This window comes from Danio aesculapii, chromosome 15, assembly GCF_903798145.1.
Source record: "Danio aesculapii chromosome 15, fDanAes4.1, whole genome shotgun sequence".
NCBI lineage: Eukaryota > Metazoa > Chordata > Actinopteri > Cypriniformes > Danionidae > Danio > Danio aesculapii.
This window is the reverse complement of record NC_079449.1, coordinates 19,823,026-19,845,126: the sequence shown is the minus strand read 5'-3', so window position 1 is coordinate 19,845,126 and position 22,101 is coordinate 19,823,026. Positions and strand designations below refer to the sequence as shown.

The following is a 22,101-nucleotide window of genomic DNA, read 5'->3' as shown; positions in this document are numbered from 1 at the left end:
GCACTATTTGCTGGAATAGGTTTGTGTCACTCCAGTTATACACATGGGAATAAGGATGGACAGCAAACGGTTTCTGGCTGAAAAACTGGACATTTCTGTAGTCAGAGGGCAAAATAAACAGCTGATGTGTAAACGGGAAAAAATTGGTTGATACTGAACAGAAATGTTTCTACAATTTTCTGTTTGCATACTGTACACACAGTCCACACAGTCATTAAAGCTTGAAAGTGGGCCACACCTAAGCAAGCATCACATCTAATAACAATTTTCCAGAGTGATCAAAAGCATGCAATGTACCTATTATAGTACATAGTATATATAGTATATATAGCATATATAGTATATATATATATATATAGTATGTATGTATATATATATATATATATATATATATATATATATATATATATATATATATATATATATATATATATATATATATATATATATATATATATAAATTATTATTATTATTATTATTATAAAACACCTATATTACAAAAGCAGTATATATAAAGTATACATGTCCTTTATGTATACATTGCACCACAACAAATTATATTTTGGTAATTATTTTATAATTTGGGACTTGGAGAGTGTTATTTACATGGATTTCTATACACAAGCATACTGTTAAAAACTAAGACAACAACTTTAATTTACAACAATTAGTTTTAACTAATGGCACACAATATGGCAGCTGTCCATGCAAACATTTTTTCATAAGCACATCCCGGAAAAATCCATTTAACAAGCAACACTTTAGGCTGTGTAGCATCCAAACTCAATATACTGCTGTGAGTATGCAGCACTAATGTGCTTGACCTAAAAGAAGCTCTATACTAATGCACCGACTATGCACAGTATACACCCATCCTTAATACATTTGGTACAGTTGACAAGTTACAATTTGACAATTCATGGATTTTCTACAATAAAAATGCCATAAAGACATGCAATTCCAGATTCAATACAAAATAAACTGAACCTCTAAAAGCTAACATTGAAATTAATTGTGATGTCCTTCATAGCGTTTTATTTCCTATTGTAGAAATTGCTCTAATTTGACTTCTAATTTGCCTGCATTGTTTGTGCGTGAGTGTGTTCCATGTTTAATACATACTGTACAGCTGAAGAGCAGCAACAATCAATATCTGTCTCAGATTGCTAGATAAGCATTTAGTAATGCACTAAAGCAATTATAGTACATGCATTATATACAGCATGTCTTCAACTTGACATAAAAGATAATCATCTGTCATGCTAAGGAGTTTCTAAGAAATAACGGCAACAAGGCAGATGGAAACATGCACATTTTTGCTAGATGACATTGCATAAAGTGCCCCTACAAACAAACAAGCAAACAAAACCCAAAAGTCTTCCGACAGCAAAGTAAAAATCCTCTTTAAACGGTTTTCTGATTCATCTCTACTTGTAAAGTTTGCTTCTTTTTCTATTGTTCCCATTTGTAAAATTACATCACAAACTCAACCCAGGTGTGTTCGCTTTGCTTATCTATAGAAGCCATGATGCTGTTTGTCTACCTATGTTTGCTTTGTTATTGGAAGCTGAAACTAGTTCCATTCTCAGCCTCACCCAACCCAAAGTTTGTATTTTGAAGAGCCTAACAAGAGCGTGAACGTTACCTGGTTGACTTCTTCATGTTGCTTTTCCTGTTATTTCTTTCAACTGCTAGCTGGAATTTACAGAAGCGTCAGGCAGAAGACTGAGTTCCTTGTTTGAGTAAACTTCAGCTCTGCAAGAACATGGACCTTGCTAACCAATGGCAGGACACTTCCTCAACGTGCATGACAGCCCCTTTCGGGTGACCACACCTCCTGGTGCTTCAATGCAGTAATATGAAACAGACTGTGGTCAGCAGGCTGTTTCAGTGGTGAACTAAGTGACTGTGTGGAGTTGCCATGCGCCTTGCAAAGTTCAGTCTTAAACAATAATAACGCCATAAATATAATCCTATAAGGTGGAGGATTATCTGCTGTACAAACATCCTGAGGGAACTTGGTGGGGAACTTCTTAGAACGGATCATTAATCTTTCAGTTGAATTAAGTTTTCATTGTGTATTAGTTTGTGACTGTAACAAAAGCTATACTCCCCCTCAGGCCATCACCATATTTATTTTTGTTGTGGTTGTTTTTTTAAGTAAAGCATTAAAGAAGATTTTTAGCTGAAACTCTGATCTTTGGTGATTTATAAAATTAAAGTCAATTGCTACTGGCACTAAACAAAAACATACACACCAAAACAAGATGAATGCTTCCTGATGATACATTAATGTCTAATGAAGCAAAAGACTAATATCCATTGACTTGCACTTTAGGAACCACCAAGGACCACAGTTTCAGCTAAAAAAAACTTCTTTATTAACTAATTTCCTCTCGAATGTACTTGTTATCCTCATTTCCCCAGTGAAAATAAAAAGTAGTTTTAATTGAACACTACATTAAGTGATAAAGTGCTTAATGGATTTCTGTTCATGAAAGTTTAATGAGAGTTTCCCAATGATTGTCATACAGATCTGATAGCAGCACACTTCTGACTGATAACACTAATACTTCTATTGACAGATGTCCGGCATGAACATCAGTGTTTACTTCCCTTCCTGGAACTGCATGTATACGCACCATAAATGATTGATTATTTGATCACATTCTTGCCAAGCCTTCTTGGTGTGTGCACAACAAACACATTTACTAGTGAAATATCTTTCTTACTATGAAAAAATGACTACACACTAACATTCAAATGGAGTCGATGAGTCGATAATAATAATAACATTTATCAATGCTACATTTACTTGATTTAAAACCGTAAAACATAAATATTGTTCAATTTTATTTGAAATTAAAATATACTTTTCTTAAAAAAAATTTAACTACTCTTTAATTTTTAATTATTCTTTAGTAATTTATTCCTGTGATGGCAAAGATGAATTTTTAGTATTATTATTTCTTCTTCAATGTCACATGATCCTACAGATATCACTCTAACACAATGTTGTGATGCTCAAGTGCTATTTAAAATACAATATTGGATGATACTGGACACTTTTTCTATGCATTGCATATGCGTATATTATAATAAATTACAAGCATATATAAATACAACATAGCAAAAATTAGCAAAAAGTGAAACAAACAGTGCTTTATGGTTTTTTGGAGAGTCTAACAGAAATTTAACAATCAAACATGGTCATCATTGTATAAATAATCTAAAAATAATAATATTTAAATCTTTTCATCTTTAATAAATAATCTAATCCTGCGATGTGACTATTGTGATATTGATGCTCAAACTATTTATTGTTCAGCCCTATTTTCAAATATGTTGTTGTGCTTTTTTAAAGTAAAAAAATATACAAAAACATCAATAACATTTACTTAAAATAGTTTATTTGTAACATAAAAGTCTCTTTTGGTCATGCTGATGTGTTTAAGAAAAGCTATTTCAATAGTCGTGTATTTTTATATCGAGAAAACAGGCATTCTGCACAGAATCAGCATGCAAGTATGCCATCATTCTATTTGTAAGTAAGAACTAAACAGTCAAAACTTACACTTAATAGCATATTTTAAAATATCAATACCACGAGAATAAAAATGTCAGCCTTTCATTTTGATTTTGCTTAAATTAAAGTAGAAAATGTTTTATGGATAGTCCACCTCACCCCCATTCTACTGTCTCTGGTGTCTTCCTAACCAAAGGTCTGGGCTTGTCATCTAATTAGACGCTGAGGTAGCATCTATTTTTAGCTGTGTTGACGCCTTGTACTAGCCTAATGGTTTGGAGGGAGGGAAAATGACTGAACTTTCAATATTTAGAGTCCAAGAAAAATCTAACTGCACTTTATTCATAAAAAAGGTACCTATCTCTCTTTCCGCATGTTGAGCTGCTGGATGAGGTGGTTCTGCTGCGGGAATCGGCCATCTCCTTCTTCACTGTGGACAGGCGTTCAGTGGACATGCTCTTCCTGACACACAGAAACCACAGCTTGAGGAAGACAATGACTGAGGCACAATGCAGAGGGCATGCGAGAAAGACATCAAAGAAAAACGAGGACAAAAAGGTCTTTGGCTAAGCTGAAAATATGACACCACATCACAGTGCATTGAAGTGCATGTTTAAGCTCAATTAACTTATGAACTTCATAGATGTGTTTTTTTATTATTCTTGAATGCTTTTTTCCAAGGACACATACATTGATCAATTGATGAGGTTTCTATTCTAAATAAATACTGTTTTTTTCCCCCACTACTGGGTCGTACGCTGCGAAAAATATATGCCAAAGTAGTTAGCAGTTCATTCCACTGTGGCGACCCCTGATAAATCAGAAACTTAGCTGAAGGAAAATTAAAGGTGCAGTATGTAAGTTTGACACCCAGTGGTTGAACTAGGCATTGCACTCCTTGATCAACACAAACGCAAGTGCAGGTTGCCAGATTGAGGACAGGAGCGAGTGATTTAAACCTTGTTCTAATTAAAAGCAACAACACCTGATAGATGGAATATTTTCCCTATTTAAAGAAGTTTTTCAAACTCAAATGAATATTTCAGAAACAGCTTCTATTTCTCACAGGTGAACAACAGAAAACTATGACAATGATCAGCTCAGGTATACCTCATGTGCTTTATTTAGTGTTAAACGCTACCTATGTGAGTTTGAATGCCATTTTACAAGACATTTATTGCCATATACTAAAAGCAGCAGCAGATAGTTTACCTCAGATCTTGAAGATAAAATAAACCGTTTGAAATTGAACTTCAGAACTGTGAGAACTTCAGTACTCAAAATAAAACACATATCAGTGATTTAGCATGTACATTTTATAATGTTAAATAGGGTTAATATGTATTAAATAAATTATAAACCTTACTGTTTTGTGAGTAAGTGTATATTCTGTTTTTCTGAATGGCTGTATTTACATTTCTGTAATATTTCGTCTGGTGCAAACAGCCAAATTGCTTAACACTGCGTATCTAGTCACGAAGCATGTAGTTAGGACACACTGTTACAGTGTAACCTGCTAACCTGCTCATGTTTACGTTCGTAATATTTATATCATTTGCTAATTAATAACCTCATGTGGAACTAAATCTGCGGGTCTAAATATTATTGTCTCATTTCAGAGTCTGCTACTGTCCACTGGAGGTCGCATTTCAGTCACGGATGCATGCTTTTAGAGCCTTTCTGAATGAATGAAATACATGTTTTTTTCCGCCAAGGCAACCCAGGGTGCTGAAATATAATTGGCTAAACTGGAACTGGGCATGTTAAAATGACCAAAACAAAGACAGCATTCTGGCACGGAAAACACATTTTCAAAGCAGAATAACTGACTCCAGCACTGTTTTTCAGATAAACATGTTCACTTAGCATGTTTCTTTAATATCTGCAAATATATTATGCTAATTTTATGCTTTAGAAGAGTCAAAAACATACCTACAGCACCTTTAATGAATGAATAAATACTGTTCTTTTAAACTTTTTATTCATCAAACAATTCTAAAAGAAATGTAGCACAGTCTCCACAAAAAAATCTAACAAGCGGTTTTTGACATAAAAGTAATAGTTCATGCTAAAATGGAAATTGCCCCATAATTTACTCAACCTCAAGCCATGATTTTTTTCTGTCACACTAACACAGTTGGAGTAGTTTTAAATTGTATCCTGGCTCTGCCATGTTGTATAATGGTGATGGATAGTGGCTTTTCAAACCAACTCATACATTACCAGAGGGCTAACGTATCTCTTATGAAGTGGATTGTTGTGTTTTTGTAACAAAAATGGTTCACATTTTTAAATTCTAAACTCAATCACTGACTTTTTGTGGTTGAATTCATGTTATGCGTGACTGATCTAAATGATGAACAGTATGACGCATGACTCTTAGCAGAAGCTCTGGGAATAAATGCATCTCACAGGAACCACTTACCACACAGTTTGCTTACCACAGAAGACAACAACGAACAAGTTAGCTTGGTGTTATTGTATAATGTTATACAGTAGATTACTCTTACAATGTGCCTCCCCGTCTTATGTGTCATACATCATATACATCAGTTGTGCATAATGTGCAATCACCCACCACCAGAAGTTAGTGATTATGGTTCATAATTAAAGAATTACAAAATACATGCATTACCCCCTGGAGACATTTGGGTTAGTTTTACGACAAATGTACACTATCCAAGACCACTGTACAGCATGGAAGAGCTGGGATAATTTAAAACTACTCTGACTGTGTTCATAAGACAGAAAAAAAGTCATATTATACACCATGGACCACTTCAGGGTGAGTAGATTATGGGGTAATTTTACTTTTGGGGGAAGTTGTATTTACTTTTTTCACTAGATTATTGGTAAAATGATGTAAATCAATACACTTTCAGAGCATAAGAAACACACTAAAAAAGCAAACAAATATTATCGACAAAACATTTGAACAGTAGTTTACATTACTGAAAAGATTGTCATACTAATGATATTCTTATCTGAATACTGAGTACTGTTTTACCCTATTATATAATGGTGTGCAAATACTATGCAGTACTGTATATACTGATATTGTAATACTAATATTTTGGAAATGCAAGCGGAACAATATGCCTAGTTTTATCTCATTTAAAAATGATATTAATCACCTTTAATCTTAAGCAAAGTAGTTAGCATTACAGGATATTCCTGTAGCTCGTATTATATTTCTATCTGAAATATGTTTATCAAATAATAATTATTGAGCTTATTACACTGTTAAACTGAAAAAACAAAGCTGAAATGAAATTCAGCTTCTGCAAACGCTACAGTTTTGCATTTTAGGTTCTGATTGGCCAGACGTTTTGACACTGTTAGATCACTTTTAACTTTCTAGCAAACAAAAATAACAGCATGAACATCAAATATTAGGTGAATTGACATTGATATTTTCACATTTTATAGACATCTATTTCAGATTATGTCATTCTGGAAGTATGAAAAAACAACAGGCTATTTGTGCTGTTCAATAGTTTACAACTATTAATATTAATTATCAAATCTTATGATGATTATTACAATATATAAGAACGTACACGTCCTGTGAAGCCATTGCAGCCATGAAAGTCTACAGCTCTTTAATTATGCAGATCCATTATATATCATATAATAGTTTACTACTCAATACTGCCATCTTGAGGTAAAGAAATAACCTTGCACTTCAACATGTGTGAAATCTGTTTCAAGTAGGCTTTTCTTCTAATATAATCTCATTTTTGCCTATAAAAATGATATATCTTGTTAATAGCTCTCACCTTTTGATAGACATCAGCACCTCCTTTTTTGGAGATGAGGGAGAGGAAGGAAAGCCACTCAAGCGTTTTGTTTGCACATAGCCATTTGTCAGAGGCTTGGATGGCAGAGCTTGCAGTATCTGCCGAACTAAATCAGGAAGGAAGAAACAGTGAGATACTGTAACATGCAAATGATTTTCACCTCCCACATGGAAATTTTTATACAACTCCTACACATGTATTACAATACATCCTTGGTTGAAATATCAGTTTATCTGGCTCACACAAAAAAGAAAAACCCCTCTGCTTACACAATTTACAATTTTCAATCAGTAAAGTTTAATCTCTTTTACTAGAGTTCAAGTATCCTTTGATTGAAACATATATTCTAGTGACAGTTACTATTTTTTAGGCTCTAATGATGTAATGAAAGCAAACATAATGTCATGATGAAGCTCTGACCTTTAGTAGGTCCACTTTTCTTGTTGCTGGCCTGTGTGATCTCCTCACAGCAGCCCAGTCGCCTCAAAGCATCGGCCAGCGCCGCCTTCAGCAGCTGAATCTCATCCTCCTGCAGCTGCACCCTCTGCTCCAGGTGAGAGAGACGGTCGTCCATCTCCATCCCACTGCCGGCTGATACGTTATCATCTGAAAATGACCAACAACACATATCAACAACTACATCAGTAAACCAGCTGTAATGACAATGCACCCTTTTTTAACAGAGACTGGTACATAAACATACAATATATAGTACTTCAGATTTTATTTGCACACAATTTGAACTTTTTTTTTTTGGTTTTGTTTATTGATTTGTCAATTGGTTTAATTTAATTACTTGTTGATTTTGTGTAAACTTTTGACTTTATTAATAATAATTATTTTGGAACTTTTTCTAATTCTTTTTGTATGCTGCTTACTGCTCACTGGATTGGTCTTCACAGATATGATACAATATTATGTAAATTATAGTTTGAGAAGGAGAAGGTGAGAAGGAATTATTACAAAAAAGTCACTACTGTTATCTTAAGGAAAATGCATTTTATTTTTTTATTTTTTATTTACATTTGAAAACTTAGGTCACATTTTAAAATGTCTTTTCACAATAAAATATCAAAACCAGTGGATGAATTAGAGCATAAACATTTTTGGAAACAATGGAAATATCATTCAAAATGAAGATAATCTAGGGTTACTCTTTTTAGGACACTTATTTTATGAATAATTTTTTTTTTGGTATTTTATTTATTTTTTCATGAAAATCTGAAATATTTATTTGGCAAATAACATTTTCAGTAGCATTTAAAAAAAAGACTCAATAATCCCCTTCATCCATCGACTAAAATAACACTGGATCCAAGAGTTTTCTATTTTAGACATCTTAGAATCAACATGTGGAAACATCTGTGATTAAATCGAGAGATTACAAAGGCATTTTCAAAAAAAAAACAACAACAAAAACAACGACAACAACAATATACTGACACAAAAAATCTTTTCAAACCACTAATTGGAAAGCCTGACTGAATAACTGAGAAGAATTCAGATGCTAACAATGCTGATTCACTGTGGCGGCCATCAGATGACTTCATTCAAATATACGGCCTATAAATATATCCGGCAAACAAAACCACATTGAAAATTCCAAACAAATTTACATTGTTCCAACTCCAGCTGCTCAAAAAATTAAAATAAAAAAAGAAATAAATCCTACTGCACATAATGCTCCTTGACTCTATCTCAGTCTCAAGGGCAATGCATCAGTAAATGTGCATATCTAATAAACCCATATTTTATACACAAGCAGATAAAAAAGCATCAGCAGGTGGCAAGCATCAAACAATAAAAGTGAAAGAAAACTGGAAGGTGAGAAGAACGCCGGATGAAGCTACTAGTGATGCTGAAAGACAAAAGCAGTGTGGAGGAAACCGGATGCTCGCAGTTAACTGAACGTGCTGAAATATTCATCATCCCGTTCTGCTTGCATTCTCCTCCTACCTGCCATTCCAGTCAGAACTACTGTATATGTCCGCCTGTCAGTCAGCTGCCCGGACAGCCTGATCCTCTGCAGGTCTCTAAGGGCTTCCCTAAAGGTGCCAAACGCCTCCCTGGCCAAAGATTTTTCCTCTTGGCTTTGCTGGACGGCTGATCCGGTGGCTGGACGTTTTTCCTCCCCCCTCCCCCACCCTCAGTGCTAAAGAGGAGAAGGGTGATGTTTGTAACAGGACGCTGTTCTCCGTTTCTATGCGGTAGAAAACTGCTGGTGGTGCTGTTGTAAAGAGAGCTTTGGCTTGATTCCAGACCTGTCGGACGCATCGGCCAGGCACTACCAGGAAGTGCACTGACCAATGGGACACTGAAGTGTGTATGTGCATTTGACATTTTTACGACTTGTTGTTTTATACCCCTAGGACGCATACTCATTTTATTATCAATAGATGGCATGTTGGGAGGTTTTGAAGTGCTTTGACCTCAGATATTTACATTGAGTATTTAAAGCAGCTCAATGTTACTGTAATGTGGACAGACATCCTGTCTGACCCGGTCTCATCCTATACTGTCTACCCGTCCATCTGTCGTTCAGCCAAACCATCTGTCGCAGAAACTGACCTGCTGGAAAACGCAAACAATGGTCACGATGTACATCGATACCTGTCCCTGAGAGAGCCTGTTATTTACAGGAGCTTGTCAAACAATTGCTTCTAAGTGACAACTGCAACAAGATGTTGCTTGCAGAAAAACGGCATATAATTATAATATTAAGTAACCTAACAAAACACTTTCTGTGATTTAAGAAAATAAAGGATATAACATGGTAAATGTTTTTGAATCAGTTTTTATTGTTCTTTCTTTCTTTCTTTCTTTCTTTCATATCAAATGAAATATATTTAAATATGGTATAATAAAATAAATTCATATTTAATATTTATAAATATAAATAAATATGGTATAATAAAATATATCTGTATTTAATAATTTTAAAAATAATACATTTCTTATCCTTTGAATATGCTATATATGCTATAGTATAAGTATTTTGTTATACTATGCATGTACATTTCTTTTATTACACTAAAGTATAAAAAATAATATGAAATATTATGTGTATAATAGTTGTACACATAACATTTTAATAGTATAATGTTAATGAGGCATTTTAATTGTGATTGTTTTTATTTTATTCTTTCAATAATTAATTTTAATTAAATAATTTATCATAATTTTTTAGTGTATTGAATTTTAAAAAATACTGTATATTAATTAAAAATATTTTAATAATATTAACTATTTAAGTATTATTTATTTATGAATTTATTTTAAACATTTACATATGCTTTCTGGTCTTTTTAAAATGACATCATAACGATGGCCTCAACGGGCTCTATGCACAGCTAGTGTTATTCAGCCAATGATAAACTTCCGGTGAAAGCTTAATGTGACTATTTTCAATTTCATAAGGTTCCTTTCACAGCATCGATGCTGTAAAGTAATTACAATACGCTCAGTTAAATAAACTTAAGCATTAATTTAGTTGTTTAAGCATAAAACGAGATGAAAGACCATGTAACCGCTAGTGTCAGGATCAGCAGGTTAGCACAGAAACTCCATTGAAAATACTAGGGTAAAATAAACATATTTTAATAAACACATCATTTTTTAAAGACATGGTGCAGAAAAATATAATTTAAAGCAGTGCGTCTTGTCCGGTCTGAGACCCATTTTATATTGTATATCTCTCAGGCAGTGAAGATCACTGATTTTAAAGTAATCAGACCTTAAACGTTGCAATTTTATAACAAAAAGACAGTTCACCAGAAGTGCTGCGGCTGGCTGGCTGAAAATTAAAGTTTGTTTGCATAAACCCCACTGGTAGGTTTTGACAAAAAAAGTTATTTTCTGCAACACTAGTGAAAATAAATAAAATAAATTAAACTAGCCATGAAAATAATAATATGATAAATGGAAATAATAAAATGCAATCAAGCATAAAATCATGCGGCTATAGAAAAGGCAAAATCAATAGCCTTATCATGTCTAAAAGGGAGAGTCTTATCTAAGAACTGTTGTTGAGGTCAAAGGCTGGTGTTTAAACAAACACACGTAATAATATTTGATGCACATTAGTCTTTTGACAAACCAATTGATTAATAATGCTAAATCAATTTTCTGCTGTTGTTTATACTAGGGAAAGGGTGTCAAATTTAGTTGCTGGAGGGTCAAAGCCCTGCAGAGTTTACTTCCAACCCTGCTCCCACACACTTACCTGTTGATTTCAAACAGGGCTGAAGCGTTTGATTAGCTTGATCAGGTGTGTTTAATTAAGGTTAATGCTGAATTTTGCAGGCCAGCTGCTTTCCAAGACTTTAACCTAACACCCCTGGACTATGCATTTACACAATTTTCAGAAATCACACTCTGCATTTCACTTTGCTTATGAATTTCATAATAAATATATTTCTGAGCAGACACACGGTAGGGTATACAGTATAACAAATCCCTTATTGTAAAGCAAAATTATTTGACATCTTTGTACTTTTTTTGCCCAAGGTCTGTTATTATTAGACTTTTTTATTTAAAATGTAAATATTTGAACACAGATGTGTAATATTCGTGATAATGCTGCCGACAATATTATGTTTTCAAGGTGTTGTTTTCACTGGATACACGGTTTGCCAGATAAATCCATCTATCTAGTTTGGTAATGTTATACACTGGATTACTAGGTCACAATAAATAAGTAACTCAGTACATTCTTTCCATTAAAAACCTGCACGGTTGAAAATCAAACAACAATGGCCCAATGAAGCGAACTGAATCAGTTTTATGAAAGGCTCATATCAACAGATCAGTAAGAAATTGTAAAAACATAATCATGTCAAATTATATTTAACACCTTTTAAGATGTTCTCACACCAACACTGATCGCTAACGCATATAATTAGCGATAAGAAAATGTTTTAGGGGAGAATTAAATTTGCATGTAGGCTATATAAAACTGATGAGTAATTAAACAAATATCATCCTCTCAGAAAACACAACAGACAGTAGTTTCTTTTGTTATTGTGCCCTGGCAGGCAGTGACGCGCACTGACAAGTCAAATAACGTTAGGGAATGTCTGGAAAACTGATATCAAAGACAAAATAGCGTATACGTTTGTAATACGTGACAAAAGCAAACCATTTCGCGTCATATATTATAAATGCTCGGTCAAACTTACCGTTGCAGTACCGAAGCAGAAGGGTGTTCGTGTCATACAGGTTCCCACATGAGGCTACTCGCTCCGACATGTCCTTCTTCTGGGCAAATCCTTTATTATTTCTTCTTATTTTTAAAAGCCTGTCCTCAAATCCGTCTTCCCACTTACCTGACATACGATACATTAGCCTACGAGTGAAGCTTCAACACCTTTTCGCCGACGACAACCTGTACTGCCTGCGTTTCTATAGCAACAGCCTCACCGCTCATCTGCTATCCAGAGGGAACAAGACAGCATGTTTACGTTACTCTTTGAGTCCCATAATAAGCAGTCGCTACTTTTACTATGAGCACGATGTGCATATTTATTCAGATATGACACACTGCTTAGGCAAATTAACAAGTCCTGAGGACAAAGGCCACATCAAGATATGTGAGTATTTTGCACGGGCATATAAGAGATTAACAGATTATTGTTGCCTGGTGTAACAGGTGTAGAGATATTTATCTCGGAAATTTCCTGCTGTCATAAAATGTTGACAGTCAAGAATCTGTTAGTTCTGCTGTTTAACAGTAGATGGCGGTGTAGGTCTGATTAAAGCTACACAAAGCTCCAAATTTTTCTACATTTTACAATTTGTGATGAACCTACAATTTCCTTAAAGTCGAGGTCTCTGTTAGTTGTATTAAGAGTAGTTTTCAAAGCATATTTCACTAGCTGTATGTAACCCTGAGCTAAAAAACTATTTTTTTTAATTTTATTTAGATTTATACATTTGAATAAATACGTTTCCATTGATGTAGGATAATATTTGGCTGAGATAAAACAATTTGAAAATCAGGAATCTCTGTGTTCAAAATAATTTAAATGCTGAGAAAATTGCTATTAAATTAGCTCTAGCAATGCCTAGGCTATTAATGAATTCATTTATTCATTTTCTTTTTGGCTTGGTCCCTTTATTAAGCCGGGGTCGCCACAGCAGAATGAACCGCCAACTTATCAAGCACATGTTTTACGCAGCGGATGCCCTTCCAGCTGCAACCCATCTCTGGGATACAGACTCTCTCACACTCATACACTACGGACAATTTAGCCTACCCAATTCACCTATACTGCATGTCTTTGGACTGTGGGGGAAACCGGAGCACCCGGAGGAAACCCACGTGAATGCAGGGAGAACATGCAAACTCCACACAGAAACGCCAACTGCTTGAACCAGCGACCTTCTTGCTGTGAGGTGACAGCACTACCTACTGCGCCACTGCGTCGCCTAGGTTATTAGTTATCAAAGTTTTTATATATTTATCATAGTAGCAAATGTGTAAACTATCAGCTTTTAACATAATCTTTACTGATTTGGCTTTTACATAAAAAATAAAATGTACTTATATAGTGTGTATTTGCTTATTATATTAAAAAAAACTTTCCGAGAATAATTTCATATTCCTGGTAATATGGATGGACTTGGTAATACTTTCCTTAATTATCTTATTAACCCTATTAGAAGCACAACTTTCCAATATGCATTTTGCAAGATGCACATCATGATTTTGCCAAGTACAATGGGATCCTGGATTAGCATCTATGTTGATCCTGGAACATCACTTTTGTTGGAAAATCTAATCCATACCTATTCCATACCCTAAACTCAATCATAGCTGTAAATTGTTCCCAAAATCAGAGGAGAATAATAGTTGGATGACAATCATGTAGTAGTGCATAAATCTTACCATAAACCTAAACTTAACCTAAACTTAACATAAACGTATCCTTTAATTCTTGATTGGCTGATTGGAATGTTGCTCCAGGATCAGGATGTTCCAGGATGTTAAGGAACATGTCCTACTTGGGAAAATTGGGTTGGTGTTTGCAAGATGGTGAGACATTCTATCAGATCTCACCATGCAGTCTGTCCACATTCAGGTGAATTTAGACTGAAAGCCCATGCCATGTCCAAAACTGTCATCGGCAGAAAAAATTCAAAGGCTACGAACCCTTGTAGACGAGCATGTTGTGTTGACAGAGGACCGATCCAGAGTTCACTTTAGTGATGAAAGCAAGTTGAATTTATGTGGACCATAATATAGTTTTGATGACATAATCAATTTAGATGTCACAATCCCTCTGCACTTCAGCTTCTCAGCAGATTTTCTGTCCAGTCTAATGCTTTGTAGAATCTGAAGTGTTCTGACCCCTATATAAACACTAAAGCTGTGGCAGAAATTAGTCAGCTGCTCACACAATTAGTTTTCTATATGTTCTATATGTTCATAACTTCATCTATAGCTAGTTATTTTATTTGCCATACATAATCTTTGAAGTCAGCATGAAATCATAGTTTACCATGTTTATTTTGCCAGTGCACATTTTTAGTCTTAAAGTTAGTCCACTGAAAAAAAACAGTTTGTATTGGTAATCTTTAATCAAAATCTGACCGTTTGCTTCCACTGTGGAATGACAATGCCTCGATGATGTCAGTTTGAGGGTTTGGGTGAAAATGGTTAGTGACTCAACCTCCAACCATAAATTTCTTGCAAGTGAATGACTAGAGGAAAAGTGCAAAAATAAAACCCCACCCTTCCTCTATATTCCATCTTAATTGGAAATATAATTAGAGCTATTCCATGCAAATGTCATCCTTGCCATGAAAAAAATTAAGTTTTCAGCAAAATAGCAAAACCCTTTCTACGTTCTTTTTTTTGTGTAGGCTTGTATTTTCATTCATTCATTCATTCATTCATTCATTCATTCATTCACTTTCATTCGGCTTAGTCCCTTTATTCATCATGGGTCGCCACAGTGGAATAAACCACCAATTTATCCAGCATATGTTTTACACAGCGAATGCCCTTCCGGCTGCAACCCAGTGCTGGGAAACATCCATACACACTCATGCACACACATACAGTACACTACAGCCAATTTAGATTATTCAATATTCAAGCACATGTCTCTGGACTGTAAGAAAACCGGTGTCCTGACATTTTATCCTACCCATCAGATTATGCCACCAACACTGTATATGAATGGTTCTAAGGTTGGGGTTAGGGATTAGTTAGGGCAATATTACAGCTTCATATCACTCTACTCCACATTAAAATTTAGACTGGTAGCAAAATCCGGTGGGTAGCGTATTGCGTCATCAAAATGTGCTACCTACTTTTTGAATGAGAGGTAGGACAATCTGACAAGGTAGGACAAATCGACAGAACAGCAAATCATCCGGAGGAAAACCATGCAAACATGGGAAGAACATGCAAACCCCCCACAGAAATGCCAACTGACCCGCGACCTTCTTGCTGTGAGGCGACAGTGCTAAGCACCGAGCCACCATGTTGCCCGCGGCTTGAATTTTACAGTACTGTAAAAAACTCAAATAATGTTTTCAAACTATTATATTTGATTTACCAAATTCACACAAGTGTTATTTCACATCTGTCACATCCATGACTGAAAGATGTTACATCCATAATGAAGCTTTTTTCTTCATTAATGCAAAAAATAAAATAAAAAATAAAATCAAATTTTTGTTTTATAGAGAGCCAACTCTTATTCTTTTGATTAGCATTATTTCTTTTGGGTTGTGCAGTTTAATTTACAGAAATTCTACATCGTATGTTGTACGCTGTAAACTCACTAACTTTTTTGGTTACAAATTTATTTTCCTCATTTAAAATGTAAAAAATGTTTACAGATTGATATATTTCTTATCCCATAACTCTGGTGAGTTATTTTGGAAAATATAAAGAGATATTTCAATATAATGTTAACATATACTGTACTTTGTATGTGAATTTACGTTTTGGGTTCACATGCAACTCAGAAACTACATAATCCCATGTAAGCAAATTACTGAAATAAAAGTATGCATTCCGGATCACACAGACCTATAACAATTGTCTTTATGCATGAACTGGGAAGTTATAGCAATCCTCTTTTTATTATTTTGTAAAGATTTAACAATCATACATAACTGCCAAATAATATTAAGCTCTAGCAATTTGTATCTGCACTTGTCTTTCGTTTCATTTTCGTTCCTGTTGACCTGCTGTGTTTTGCCTGATCACTGAACATCTATTTATTATTCCAACAGTGAGATGTGAATTCAGTTGACATTGAGGCCTCAACAGGAGTCTTTGTGTTTGTTTATAATTTTCCCACTCATTAGGCCGAAACAGAAGTGTCTCTTCATAGAGCGAGGCTCACTGGTTCATCTTGCCATTTAATCAGGAAATGACTAAAGCCAACCCATTCTCATAACATTTTTGGGCAGCTCTATCACACCCCTCATTTATGAATCAAGAGCAGATTGTTTCATGGTCATGCGATTATGCAAGATCATTATGGTTTCCAGTTTAAGCATATTGGTATCTGGTGTGTTTACTTAATGTTTGGGGTTTATTTTTGCCCCATTCACTTCTGTTTCATCCTTCAGGGCCAGCGAAGATAGAGAACAGAGCTCTCGTATGGATGTCAGATGGCAAATGCCCTCTGTTTGACACCCTGTAAGGTCAGCGTTTTCTTTTTTTTTTGTGGCCATGCTCATTTGGATGGTTGAATGGAGCAGAAAGAGTTTTAATTGGGTTGTGAACAAAAAGAGAATGAGAAAGACTGATTTATATATGGATTTTTCTAACACTCTACTAAAAGGCTCTATTCTGCACATCTCAGCATTTAAAATATTGCTTTTTTTAAATAGTAGTACCTTAAATCTTGTAAATACGAATTAATGAGTACTACGTTTCTTCACAGAGATGCAAAGTAAATCAAAATAGTGCTTGTCAAGCACTTCATAATTTAAAGTGCTCTTCAAAGGCTTAAGGAACTTGTTTGTAACTACATTTTAAAAGGACTGTTTTTGTTAAAGTGTTGCACTACACAAAAACTAAAGTGCTGTAATTTTGAAAGATCTCAGCATGCAAAAATATTCTTTCTGTATACATTCCTATTTAACTTGATGGAAGTTGGGTATTTGATGCAAGAAGTGCAGTTTGCAATCCAAGTTTTAGGACTTCTAGTTGATCATTTCATATCATATCAGAAGTGGCTTATATGAAAGGCAAATGCCTCTAGGTTATGCTTACTTTACCTAAATAAAATACGATCAGGCTTTGATTTTTAATGATTTAATTAGGACAATAAGGTCTGACTTTACTTAGACAAAAGTCTTGTCACTTAACAGAAATAATGTACAGTATAGAATATAAAGTCATGGTGCAGTGAAAAAAATAAATATTGTGTATAACTCCCATGAGCTTGAAGGACTGCATCCATACATCTCTTCTATATGACACAATAACTTATTAATAAAGTCATCTGGAATGGCAAAGAAAGCGCTCTTGGAGGACTCCCAGAGTTCATCAAGATTCTTTGGATTTATCTTCAATCCCTCCTCCTTCATCTTACCCCAAACATGCTAAATAATGTTCATATCTGGTGACTGGGCTTGCCAATCCTGGAGAGCTTTGACCTTCTTTGCTTTCAGGTACTTTGATGTGGAGGCTGAAGTATGAGAAGGAGCACTATCCTGCTGAAGAACTTGGCCTCTCCTGTGGTTTGTAATGTAAAATGTCTTGATACCTCAGACTGTTGATGTCCACTCTGCAGATCTCTCGTACGCTCCCAAACTGAATGTAACCCCAAACCATGGCTTTTCCTTCACCAACCTTAACTGAAATCTGTAAGAATCTTGGGTCCATGTGGGTTCCAATAGGTCTTCTGCAGTATTTGTGATGATTGCAGTTCAACAGATGATTCATCGGAAAAATCTACCTTCTGCCACTTTTCCAAATGATCAACTAGAAATAATTATATGTTGTTTTACAACTGGGATTGACGACAAGACTTTTGTTAGGTAGTGTATATTCTGTTTGTTAATGTTTGTTGAAATTATGGATTCTAAAAACACAAAATATTTGAATGTTGCTGGTAATGTGGTAAAAAAACAACAACTTGGGACCATAATTTGCAAACTATGTCATTGTGTTGTGAAATTTGCCCCTGAATGAATTTCTCCTTAAAAAGTTCTCCCGCTGAAACTGTATTTTCTCATAAATTAGTGAAAGTTAGTTTAGTTTGTAATACAATTACCAAGTGCAGCTTTAAAATGCAAATTGAATATGCAAATGAATTGGCCCTAAAGGAACACATATCTTCTCAAGCATTTTGAGGAGCAGTGGGGAACAGACATTTTTAGAGTAGAGAATATTCAGAAGTGCAATTGTTGTACATTATGCATGCATGCACTATGAATTTGGATTCATTACGATGTCCTAATAAATTGATCACACTTTCAGTAGAAGTGGGTTAGGTTTGTGTTGTTGAGTTTGGTTGGGTTACTTTGCTGTGTATCATCCAGAAATTACTGCCTATTAAAAGGTGTGTCCATGAGTCAGTGGTTCAAGCTGAGTGTTTTGTAAAACAACACTGCTTTGTGTATGACGTAGCAAAGCTCACACCGCTTCTAATTATGAGTGGGTGACTGCTTGTCTTTGGGTTCAAGCTGGAATCACTGTCCATGTGTTACAGCCCGGGGTCAGTGTGTGAGAATTTCTGGCAAGTTGACTGAACTTTTGCTTGCTGTGTTAGATAGAAAATGCAGATTTGGAGACGGAAAGGAAATCTCGGATGGTCTTCGTAGAATCAATTAGAACAGGCTGAAATGACAAACTAAACAGTATTTATTCAGTGATTTGGTTATTTGACTTAGAGGATAAATAAAATGCTTTATGACCAAAATTGTTTTTTTTTTATGACAATTGTATAATAGGTGACACGGTGGTTCAGTGGTTAGCACTGTCGCCTCACAGCAAGAAAGTCGGCGGTTTGAGTCCTAGCAGGGCCAGTTGGCATTTTCTGTGTGGAGTTTGCATGTTCTCCCCGTGTTCGTGTGGGTTTCCTCTGGGTGCTCCAGTTTCCCCATAGTGTATGAGTACATATAAGAGTATACTGGTGTTTCCCAGTACTGGGTTGTGGCTGGAAGGGCATCCGCTGCTTAAAAAATATGCTGGAATAGTTCGTGGTTTATTCTGCTGGTGGTGACCCCTGAAAATAAGAGACTAAGCCAAAGGAAAATGAATGAATGAATGAATGAATGAATGAATGAATGACAACTGTATAATTACTGGAAATGTTTTAGTATTATTTAAAAAAATATATGCAAAATGTATAATAATCTCAAATATTTGCTAAAGAGATATTTAAAAATAAACTTTTGGATGTTTGTTTAATTTTAATTATTGACCAAATTGGACAAACAGAAGAAGAAGAGGTAAAAGTGCTGAACCCTCATTGAATAATTGTTTAATTTAGGTTTTGACACGTACTGTAGATTTCAGTTATGTAGAATTCTTATACAGTACTGGAATAGACAATATTTCACTGATCTCAATTAAATCGGCAGTGCAGACATTTGCAAAATGCATATTGACCATTTTCATGACAAGGAAGTGCAATGCCCAGCCGTGTAATGCCCACACACACACACACAAACACACACATATAGAATATATATACTTCACTCATGCATGAGTAAGTAATGGTGATGAGGAACTAGAGTTAAATATGGATTTATTTTTACATCAGAATTTCCGTCTCTACGCACCTGTGTTCTTTGTGCTCATGACCCTGTTACCATTATAATTACAAATAAAAAGACTTTCCAAACACATTTACATCTTAATTCCCAATACTAACCCTACTTTTCTTTGGCCTCCTGGCAGTGTCATATCTTGTTAGTAAGTAGGGCTCCTGATCTATCAAGCGCAGTGCTCAAACCTGTTTTTAACTGATGCAAAAGTGGGTTACTTCTGTGGGATCATCTGTCCCACACTCAAGAATGATGCTAAATTAATTTTTGTCTTTGCCAATGTCTTTTTTTAAGACTAGCATAGTTCAGTTAGTGTGATATAATCACACAGCTGTTTCTGCCTGCAGCTCTACAAAGCAGTTTGCAGAAAAAGACCAATTGAATGTGATGGTTTCTTGACCCTTCTTAAACTCAATCTGTGCAATAAAATTTCGAGCGACCTCTTACTTGCATTGGCAAACCAATTTTTGATTGGCAATTTTGTAATGCACATTTTATGTATGCAATGATTACTGCTGAACAAAAGCAAAAGTGGTCTATATGGTGTGATCATTTACATTCTAAACCTGCATGCATTTATTTATTCTGTGAACAAAAGAAGACTTAGAAAATGGATACTTTTAGTCTTTTATTCTGCTTAGTTGAGCTGAATTCAAAGCTGCTCTACAAAATACACCTGTGACCTCATTACATCAGTATTGCTGTGCTGCAGTGTCTTTGAGTCTGTGTTGCTCAGAAATACTCTTTGTTGATGCCACAACTTATATTTTTATTATTATTATATCATTAGATTATATTTGGTTTATTTTCTGAAATCTGAAATAACTGTTTCAAAAGGTCTGTGTCATATCCAACAATGACCCTTAACTGTTATAAAGTCACTACAATCCACAGCTTCTTGTGGGTTGTTGCTTTAACTATCAAAAATAACAATGGGAAACAAATTTACATGTTATGCATTTAGTAGAAGCATTTATCCAATCCATCAGAGGAAAAGATAATTTTTTGTGTCATAAATTAGGCCTGGCTAGTTTATTCTGATGTGGCAACCGCCGATAAATCAGGGACTAAACCAAAAGATAGCAGGCTAGTAGCCAGGGGGGGTTTGGGTGGTTTGAAAGATCCATCCCCCTTCTGTCAAAGTCTAGAATTTGGCCCCTATATGAGCTCATTTGTCCCATTTTTGTCAGTATGCCATCATAAATTGTGAAAATAACCAATAGAAGGAGGCTTTAGGAGCAATAACCAATAAAAGAAGGCTTTTATTATTTAAATGGACAAATTCTGACTGAGGAAATGAGCTGGTCAGTTTTTTGTTTCTCCATAGGCTACAGTTTTTTATTTAAAACAAGTTTTAAAAGATTCCCATTGTTGTTGTTGTTTGTTTGTGTTTTATGATAATAAATTAGCATTAAAAAATATAATTTTTTCATATTTATAAAATTCTAATATCATTACATTGCATATAAAACTGTAATAATGTACAGTTTAAATGCACATTTGTAAATAAACATACATTTTTGTAAATAAAATATAGTATGTCAGCTCTTTGACAAAAATCTAGGAAGAATTTAGTTGCATTAGAAAGTGTGGTCATGATAATCATTCAACCAGCTAATTCAGCACAAATTAGTGCTTAAAATGTCACCAAAATGTAGTAGTTAAACCTTGAATAACTGCAAATAGGTCCACTTTTTGAGAAAAAAGAACCACCCCATTTTAATAGGCTGGCTACGGGCCTGGATAGTGATATGATCCATAGGCTACCATGTCATGTATAGCAACGACCCTTACTGTAGCTGTTAAATTGACAACAATCCTAAGCTTCTTATTGCTTTAAGAAAAAAAAACCCTGTTGAGAAAAAAATGACATTTATGTATTTAGCAGTGGCATTTATCTAAACTGAGATTTTGTCATAAATTAAGTCCATACACTGTTGTGTCATCCTAACAATGCTCCTAATCTGTTATCAATTCACTATAATCCACGGCTTCTTGTGGGCTGTTGCTTTAATTTTCAAAAATAACAC

At 34.8% G+C, this 22,101-nt stretch overlaps 1 protein-coding gene across 3 annotated transcripts in view; it reads right to left on the bottom strand.

Annotated features, from left to right (window-relative positions):
- Positions 1 to 12,726, bottom strand: part of eml2 (EMAP like 2) — a 28,437-nt gene extending 15,711 nt beyond the window's left edge. Inside the window, exons 1-4 of one of the 3 annotated variants that reach the window (XM_056473546.1) lie at positions 12,505 to 12,726; positions 7,748 to 7,933; positions 7,307 to 7,433; positions 3,885 to 3,989 (exon numbers count right to left, since the gene is read on the bottom strand). In XM_056473546.1, coding sequence (XP_056329521.1) covers positions 3,885 to 3,989; positions 7,307 to 7,433; positions 7,748 to 7,933; positions 12,505 to 12,667 — 581 coding nt within the window. In that variant the 5' untranslated portion in view covers positions 12,668 to 12,726. Of the gene's footprint in view, positions 1 to 1,646; positions 1,776 to 3,884; positions 3,990 to 7,306; positions 7,434 to 7,747; positions 7,934 to 9,283; positions 9,453 to 12,504 lie in introns of those variants that run through there. The other 2 variants (XM_056473547.1, XM_056473548.1) reach the window with 2 other exon arrangements.
- Positions 12,727 to 22,101: the final 9,375 nt, after the last annotated feature.